At 40.7% G+C, this 9,822-nt stretch overlaps 1 protein-coding gene across 1 annotated transcript in view; it reads left to right on the top strand.

Annotated features, from left to right (window-relative positions):
- Positions 1–9,822, top strand: part of tbc1d22a (TBC1 domain family, member 22a) — a 103,778-nt gene that overhangs the window by 23,117 nt on the left and 70,839 nt on the right. The window contains exons 7-9 of the mRNA XM_025057156.1: positions 6,036–6,164; positions 7,991–8,053; positions 9,125–9,190. Of these exons, the coding sequence (XP_024912924.1) occupies positions 6,036–6,164; positions 7,991–8,053; positions 9,125–9,190 (258 nt within the window). The remainder of the gene's footprint in view (positions 1–6,035; positions 6,165–7,990; positions 8,054–9,124; positions 9,191–9,822) is intronic.

Here is a 9,822-nt window from a genome sequence, read left to right as displayed (position 1 = left end):
TATATATATATATATATATTTACATATATATATATATTTACATATATATATTTACATATATATATTTACATATACGGTCAGGGCGGTTGGTACCTTCCAAGGGACTCACTACCCGCAGGAAGGTTCGGGGGGGGTTGGTACGGTACTGTGTGATTTGGCGACTGCGACCCGGTAACGGATAAGCGGACAAAAATGGATGGATAGAATTATAAATTAAAACCAGTTTTATATTTAAAACTATATTTGACTTTTGTGACTTTTATAACATGTACTGATTAGATTGTTAGCCTGTTTCTTTGTCTCTCTTTTTCTAAACCAAATCATGACGGCTGGTTTCAAGCACACAGACAGATTCACAACCAATCAATGTCATTTCATATGATTTAAATATTTTTAAGACATAGAGTATCAAGAATCAATTAAAATACTGCAGTAAGTATACAATTTTGTTGTTCACATTTGTATATTTTTTTTGCAACAAATTCTGATAAATCACACCTGCTGAAGCCACTGCGCTCCTCAACAGCAAATATCCCAGGATTTGAGACAAATTCAATATTGATTCTTAACTTTTTTTTTTTTTTTTAGGTTTTTGTTAAAAAATACCAGCTGGTGCTGTGCTTCAGATTAGTCACCAAAGGCTCAAATGTTGTAGAGCCGACCGCAGCTCATCGAGTGAGGTTATTTTATTATTCCTGCCAAAGCATAAAAGAATAATAACAACAGGTCTTTTGACTATTAAAGCCACACTCACTGAACATTCCAATGGAATTCTGGAGTTTGTGTAAATCCCAGGCTTAGATGCGGTGAAAGGTAGGCTCGGTGTCAGGAGCTCTCATATCGTCTGAAGTTTCATAACACTTGACTGCCTTTTCTGTCCTGTCTGTGGTGTGACCCGGTGGAGAAATAGATAGGGGGGATCAAACTCAGAAAAATCTATTTTGTCTAACACACACACACACACTCTAACGCACACACAGTGAGGCTCACAGCCCCTGTGAATTCCATAACCTTGGCTGAGGCACCTAATAAAACTTCACTTCGCTGGCGTCCCCTGCACCCTTCTCCTGCTCACCAGTGTGCTCCAACTTCTCTCTCTTTTTTAATTTTTTTCCTCCCCCTCCAGCAGACATGCTCCAACTACTGTTTTCTTTACCTGACAATGACACGAAACCAGTTACCTCACTGGGGTCACACGTCTCCCACAGGGTCCTCAGTTACTATGTCAGAACGTGTTCACTCTCAATCATCAGCAGGACTCTTTGGTAGAGATTCATGCTTTTATTTGATGCAGAGAGATCATTGGTCAATTATTTAGTCTATAGATCATATGTGTCAAACTCAAGGATTATTTGATGCAGAGAGATCATCGGTCAATTATTTAGTCTATAGATCATGTGTCAAACTCAAGGCCCAGGGGGTCCAATGCGGCCCGCCGAGTCGTTTTGTGTGGCCCACGGGAGCTTAAAAAGTATTTAGTAAAGTCCATGCAGCAGAGTTTCTTAACCTGAAATATTAAACAGTTATTTTTTTATTACACAGCAAATTAACAATATTTGTAATAATAATCAATTACAGAAACATTTATTAGTCTGTTATGGAGTAGTTACATCTATACCAGTGGTCCCCGACCTTTTTGACCAGGGTCACCCAGTACCACCCGTCACCTGTGACCTATTATTTTAAAATATTACCAGATTCTCTTTAAATACATTTTCTTTGAATGAAGTAAATTAATAAAACTGAAGTACATTTTTCACTGTGTCCTACGGCGGCCGGGTACCAAATGACCTATGGACTGGTACTGGTCCGCGGACCGGGGGTTGTGGACCTCTCATCTATACAGTCTTTCATTTACAACCGGCCCTTCAAGGGGAACTGTATTGCTGATTGCCCCCCCAGTTTACCTATCAAGCAAGTTGGTACAATTTTTGATTGGCCAAAAATTTGAAAAAATGGTTGGGAAAAAAAATCTTCTAATCTACCTTGTAGTTGCTAGCAAGGAGGCTAAAACCAATGAACATGGCATGGGCAGGTCTGCTCAACAGGTGTGAAAGGTCAAATAGGAAAATATCAAGCTTTCGGTTATGGTCTCAGCATCACCCATTAGAAACCGATAAATATTGGTTTTCAGTTGTGGAACTCTTTACTCTTTTGTGCAGTAGATTGCCCTAAGCTTTGGAAACATATCCAGTAAAAATTCCCCCTTTTTTAAATAAATAAATCATGTCGTCTTATTTAATTCCTTTAAAGAGCACTTGGTGTCCGAGCCTGAAGGCGAAGGAGAGAAATTAAATGGATTTTCTGCTTTGTGAAAGAACGTTAGCCTGTGGCGATATGTACATTCCCTAATGGAGTGAGGCAGTTAAATGTGAAGTCGTGGACGAGGAGGGAACATGCTGGCTGTGGAAGTATTGATAAGGCTGCAGCAGCGTTACACCCGCTGTATCATAAAGCAGTGGCTGAAGCAGAGACAGATTAACAGGTTGTTATGTTAAACTGTATTCTTACAACACTGCACATAATTATATTGCCTGCAAGAAAAAAAAAAACAAAACAAAAAAAAAAACAACCTGCTTTTTTTTCATTTTCGACAGCTTGTACACAGTGTTGTGTCTCCCTGGAACGTTTAGTTTAGTCTGTGCAACTGATAACACCAGAAATCTGGCTCCAGAAAATGAGGATAATAAAAAAGAAATAAAACGTAAATGTAAATTTTAAGTAAAAGACATTTTTACATGATTCAGATTATGACTTGCTCTTATTAGGTTTAGCGATATTGAGATGAATACGGAGTCACTTTTAATAGTTGGATTTTTAAAAATATTATTTGGGAAAAGCTTCAGTTCTTAAAAATGTCTTGTTAAAATTTTTGGTTAAATTAGAAGCCTTTTCTTTTCTTAAAAGCGATGTTGTCGACCAGCGAGGTTAGCGCTGGTGAGGTTTTGTTTTTTTTTTTTAAAGTTTAAGCTAATGGCTCTGATGTGAAGTTCTGGGAGACCTGTGCTCACTGTGGTCAGTGGGCTTGAATTTATCCACCTGTGGTCCAGCCTTCCTTCATACCTGAAAACCTGAAAATGAGCTTTGATTTTTAATAAATAAAAAAAAAAAAGCTGGTACAAACAGCCACCGTTTAGAGTAAGTTTGTCAAATTCTTTTCACCTTGTTTTTTATTTTAAACCACAAATGTTGTAACAGCAGGCAGTGAAACATTTCGAGAAACACATTTCATGAGAAAATAAGTTTCGGTTGTTTATTTTCTGCTGCTCCTCCAGCAAGACGGTTTGTTTTTCAGGCTGCTCTCCCTGCACAACACACTCCCTGCTAAGTAGAAATCAATTTAGACTGTGAGAGGAAGAAAATGCAAAAATAAACTTCATCCAAATTCCCCAAATAATTTGCTTAGAGCATACAGCATTTCACTGGAAAGTTTACGGTTGTGCAGGATCCATTAGATGGATGGAAGAGTTGTGTAGTGCATTGTTTCCGTAGAGCATTAACAGATGCAGAACATTGTATCTGGACCATTACAGGGAGGCAGCAGTGCAGAAGCCCTGCGGTGCCACAATCTCTACAAGGAGCAAATCTCTTAGTGCTTTCATACATTTGTTGTCCCTCTCAGTTTTGTGTTGTTCTCCACTCAACCTTTTTTAAAATCAGTCAATATTAAATGAGTCACTCCAGGACGAGGACGAGGACGAGGATGAGGACATTTTAACTGCTTGTATTGTAAGACCGATATTTTTAATTATACTCTTACGTTGAAGCAGACGTCGTTAGCTCACTCAACTTCAGCTGCTGTGAGTGTTGAGTGACACGTTGCAGATTATGGTCAGGCCACAGTGTCTTAAGCAGAGCCCCCCGGGTCATGAGGATTCATCAGGTCACAGATACTGGCTGCTGCAGTCACTTGATGCTTCTAGGCTTAAAGAGCAAGGAGTAAATAATCGTTTTCACCCCCTAGTGGCCACTTGTGCACCGCCCGGGGCTGTCTGCGCCACACTTTTGAGATCCCTGGGTTAGAAGAATCGATAAAACAAGCAGAATAATGATTTGAAGAAATTGAACCATCGAGAACACACACATCTGTAATTGCAGATGGTATTAAAAATGACAGAACTCTGTGAAAATTAAAACTTTTTTTTTTTTTTTTAACTGGCGAAGTTTTCGATTCTAATGCTAACTTTGCTAACTCTCTCCTCATTCTCGGTCAGATCAGATTCCCCTGGACGGCTCTGTGTGTGGGCCTGTGTTTGACAGCTTATGTCCCGTGGAGCAGTAATGCAGCTGCAGTGTGATTGACCTCCACTAAGCTGTCCATTAACCTTCAGCACACATGCACTCTCCCCTCTCTTCATTTGGCAGAGTGCACCTCCCGCGAGAGCCCACCGCGCCGTGGCTGACCTGTTGTGTTTTCTGTTTGCGTGCACTCTCTCACAGTGTGTGTGTGTGTGTGTTTGCTTATGGAGCGGCTGCAGCTTGAGATGATGCATAGCCTTTTGGGCAGAGTGTGAATGTGGGGAAAGTCATTCGCTGCGAGCGTCTGGCTGACTGGCACGGTTCTTGGAGGTGGAGCGCTGAGTTGTGATGAGTGATGAATCTGCCTCTTTAGGAGTGTTTTGTTTGATTCCGCCAGGATTTACATGTTTGTTTTGAGGGTCAGTGACTGGAACCAAAAGATAAAGAGAGGAAAAAAAAAATCCTAAAATGATTGATGCGCTCACTGTATTGGAGAATTACGCCGCTTTTGTTTTGTTTGTCTTTGTGTTGCCAAATTTATAAATCTGTCTTTAAGGGGAGTGTTTTGTGCAACAATAATTCTTGTCTCTCTCCTGATTTCACTTTGGTTCTTTTTTTAGCCGTAAAGTCAATGAAATGTTGTGTGTCGTATAGTAAGTCTGACTTTCATGACTTGAAACTCTAAAAGTCACATTGACTTGACTTTCTTCTCATTTGGTATTAGCTTCAATCTCTTTCATGAAAACTTCTTTAGTGGATGTTGTTGATTCAGGTGACATCCTTTGACAATTTTTGGATTTAAATGAAATCATGGAGGCTTATAGGGCGGTGATAGACGAGAATTCAGTGGCAACTCTATGCAAATGACTTTCCAGTCATCCAATTTTTGACAATTTTTGGATTTAAATAAAATCATGGAGGCTTATTGGGCGGTGATAGACGAGAATTGAGTGGCAACTCTGCAACTATGCAAATGACTTTCCAGTCATCCAATCAGCGACAAGGTCATCCTGATGTCACTTCCCTAAAGTTAAGCATAAAAGTGAAGGAAAAGCTGGGCACCCGGTCCTGTATGACACCACTGTTTTTATTGGGACCAAAACAAAAAAACAAAAAAGAGGCATTGGCCAAAGTTAGCCAGGAGGTGGGGCTCTCTACTTTGACTCTAATGCAAATAAAGCGACAATCTGAAAATGATCAAGCAGACGCAATACGAGATTTTTTTCACAGAATTTGAAGAAGGCTTTTTTGGAAATTCCCAATTATACCAACAAATCTTCTTTCTTCCCCCTTTATTTTCTCCCCCATGGCTCTCTCCTACATGGCTTAGCAAACGTTACTTTAACTGGTCCTATTTGGACTTCCTTCGTAGACTACGAATTATCCAGGCCTGAATGAATCAAGTTCCTGGTCTTGTCAATTTCTCATTTCTTGTGATTCATTATACAAAGCGAGGCCAAATCTTATTGCTGCGAGTTTGGACCTAAATTGCATTTGTGCTCTTAAACAGGTCTTAAAAAAAAATTCAATGACAAGCTGTTTCATAAAAAAGGTCTGTCAAATTGAATATGAAACATTGAAGCCCACACAACTGTACCTCTTACAGACAGTGTTTTAGTTCACACTGTGTTTCATGTTTCAAATACATAGATATATGTGTCATCGGAGAAACAGCTTTGGTCCTGTGGTCTTTGTGCTGTTCTAAATTTCCTCTCCTTTCTCGTCTTTCTCTCTCTCTCTCTCTCTCTCATCTCCTTTCTCGTCTTTCTCTCGCTCTCTCTCTCTCTCTCTCTCAGGGTTACCTGCCAGCCAACGCCGACAGAAGAGAGAGTGTTCTACAGAGGAAGAGACAAGAATACTTTGGTTTCATCCAGCAATATTACGACTCCCGCAATGATGAACACCACCAAGACACGTACAGACAGGTATAAACACAGCACTGTCCAAATCACATGCTTTTAACAACTCACTCAGGTGTGTGTGTGTCTGTGTGTTTAATAATTGAATTTCTCTAAATCTAATAGTATACTTTAAGGACGGGATGAAAAATGGATGACTGAAACATCATGTCTCCAGCCAGCAGAACAACCTCATGTCTGTCTTTTATTCCCACAGCAGGAGCACAAAGGTGTTTGTGTTTTTGAAAGCATATGTTTGTGTTCTGACAGGACTGAACCTTTCAGAGAGAATTACCAGATCTGTTCATCTGACAGAAATCTGTGTTTTTTCATGTCTTTATATGTTTTTTTTTTCTTTTCCGTTGTTTTTTTTTTTGGTACATATTTAGTTTGTCACGCGTCTGTGTGTGTGTTTAGGTAGTGTCTGTCAACACACGTGCAGGAAGTGTGTGCACGCGGAAAAAAACAAAAGCAGAAGCATCGGAACGCTGCCTAAATGACATCCCGAAGCTCGGCTTTAAAGCCGGCTCAGCACGTAGTTTTTCTCTTTTGCCCGAAGCTCGGCTTTAAAGTCGGCTCAGCACGTAGTTTTTCTCTTTTGTCCTCACTCTTCTTCTCTTATTCCTTAAGCAGACTGTCTGTCTGATTTTAATATTTGACTATTTTCTATTCTTTCCAGGGCGATAACAAACATCAAAGGGAGCTGTCGATAGCAAAAAAAAAAACAACAACAATTTTCACCATTCCTTCCATTTTCCCATTGATCTGATCTACGTTGCTTTCTTTGGAGGCGCGGTGCTTTGTTTTCATGATTGTTTGGATCTTGTCTTTGAAACAGTTTTCACACTTTCGCGCTAATTTCATCCCTGTTTGTGTGGAATTGTTGAGTGCATTCACATCTGCTGTTTTTCTGTCTCTGACTGTGGTACTTAGTTTGTACACTGATTTTTTTTTCCTTTTTTTTTTTTGCAAGCGTCTAAATCTTTGAGTTACTGTGGACGTATAAATCTTGTGTTCATGGATGTCCTCATTTGTTAGTCCGTCTATAATTAAGGCAGTTTAGTTATTACAAAAGACAACTAGTGGTGCAGTCATGTATGCTTTGTTTAAACCTCTGCTTCCCAACCTTTGTGGAGCCACAGCACATATTTAACATGTGCAATATCCCATGGTTCACCACCAAACAAAAAGTATATGTAATGAAATACAGTGATCTTTTAGTTACAATTTAGTCTCAATTCAACTACTCAGTGGCAACCCGGGCCTGTTTAGTTGAACACAATGCTAATAAACTCACAGGAATTGATGAAAGACACACGCAAAGATCAACAGATTTGAGTCTCTCTCTCTGCTCCCATCTAGTGGCAGGAAATTTCATAACTCTCCCTGTCACTGCAGCGTTTGTTGTACAGAGACAAACTATAGTTTAAAAAAAAAAGTTGTTGTGTTTTGGACTCTGAAATAGTCCTGTACAGATATATCTTCCTAATGAGACCCTCATTAACGTCGTCAGTTTGTCAGATTATGATACCAGATTGAATGCAATTAGCCTATGCTGCGTGTGCATTTTCATCTTTGATTTGACCACAAGTAAACACGCAGGCCCAACGTCTGGACGTCTCGTGGCTGTTAATTGCAAAGGTGTATTTGAAAGGTGTAAATGAAACAGCAGCGAGGTAATGTTTATGTTCTCGACGACCAGACAATTCAGAAAAACTTTCTTCCAGTCTGAGGTGGTAAAGTTGATTCTCCTAACCTGCCAAAGTCTCACCACCGCTCTTGTTTGAATACAGGGTCTGTGTGTGAGTGTGTGTTTTCCTGTCTAACATTTTTGTCTCCCATATTACTGCTAGATCCACATAGACATTCCTCGGATGAGTCCCGAGTCTTTGGTGCTGCAGCCAAAGGTGACAGAGGTAAGGTGGACAGAGGAGACAGAGGCTCTGTCCATGTCTGGACCGTTCCAGCCGCTGTCCTGCCTCGTCTGGCTCCCTTCTATTGAATCTGTCCGCCTGTGCTCCTGTTAATCTACAGGAGGGGGGGCCGCAGGGCAGGGAGGGTGGCGGGGAGGAAGAGGGGCCTCTGAAATGGTGCGTACGTGGTCTGACATGTACATGTAAATACAGTTCCAGGATACGTCACTAAAAACATGCAGACGCTAAAACACTGTCACAAAGACAAGGGGTCCCCAACCTCTGGGTCGGTGTTTCCCAACGTTTTTTGAGCCATGGCGCATATGTATCATCAAGAAAGATCTCACACCACACCACCAGACAAAACTCTCACCAAAATTTTATGTAATGAAATATAATCTTGTTTAAATTACCTGACTAAAATCTCAGTCTGTTTAGATAAAGACAACGCTGATTTACTGGCAGAAATTGAAGAAAGACATATGCAAAGATCCTCTTCAACAACTCGATTTTTTTTGTTATGTTTTCATAGCCATCTGCTGCCATCTGCTGCCATCTGGCAGAGCGGGATTTAATTGTTCTGCCTTTCATGCTTTGACAAGCAAACAAAATTATATGCAGTAAATAAATATTAGTTTTGTGACCAATGAAATTGGGAAGCCCAGTGAAATTTTCCATGGCACACCTAATGATCGCTTCATGACACTACTGTTCCACAGCACAGTGGTTGGGAATCACTGCTCTAGGTAACGTAACAGCTCACCTCCGAGCCATGAATTATGTAGTTCTGGTCCACGCAGAGAGAACAAAAAAATGTTTGATTTTATTTTTGTATAAATTCTTGCCTATTTTCCACTCTTTTACCAAAAAAGTTTGGGACCACTGACTTAGATGGCACACCCATAGACTCAAGACCACGAGTGCGAACCATTTCAGATCAACAAATCCCTGTTTGCCTTCCACCCAGGACACCGGTCCTCCAGCTGTTGCTCACTCTGCCTCCGTCAGATCTATGCTAACCTGCCCGATGCTTCAGTGTTTGTCTCTTTTTTTTCTCTCCTTCTCTTTCTGCAGATTCACATTGACATACCGAGAACTAATCCCCTTATTCCTCTTTTCCAACAAGCTTCTGTCCAAGAGGTGAGACTACCTTACAGCACAACCCCACCCCCCCCCCCCCCACCCCCCCCCCTTTTCCCCACACACCCACCAGCCAGCAGGGTTTTTCCCATGCAGTGCCAGGCAGATCCAAACAGTAGCATTAACTGTTGGTTTAAATCACAATTAATTAGTATAATGATTAAGGGCAGAAACAGATACGAGCATGTGGGGTGTTAATTTGATCAGTGGGGGGTTATTAAATAAAGAACTCACAAAATATGAAGGAAAATTAAAAAAAATTTTTTTTTTTTTTTTTGGCTTCAACAGATCTGCTTGTTAGTTAAACATGGGAAAGCCCTTGCCTCAGCGTATTGCATGGCACACACACACACTCACATGCAGTAAAGTCTTGCATGTGAGCTGAGCCACACAAACGTTTGCTCAGTTCGAACCAAAGTCGAAGGCATTCTCGCCCCTCTGTGCCGTGGCGTTGGGGTATATAAGAAGTAATTATCTTAAAGACTGTTTAAGCGCAGGGTCCGATAATGACAATATTTATCAGCGGTTGTTAGGGCACGTTTGGCTAGCGTACAGCGAGGCAGACACTTTCACGGCCCATTATCGCTAGTAGGAGTTGTGTGAAACCTTTAGGAGTAAATACGCTTGCTTGT

The sequence above is a fragment of the Cynoglossus semilaevis genome, chromosome 8, assembly GCF_000523025.1.
Source record: "Cynoglossus semilaevis isolate Cse_v1.0 chromosome 8, Cse_v1.0, whole genome shotgun sequence".
Classification (NCBI taxonomy): domain Eukaryota; kingdom Metazoa; phylum Chordata; class Actinopteri; order Pleuronectiformes; family Cynoglossidae; genus Cynoglossus; species Cynoglossus semilaevis.
The sequence above is the reverse complement of the archived record's forward strand: the minus strand, read 5'-3'. Positions and strand labels throughout refer to the sequence as shown.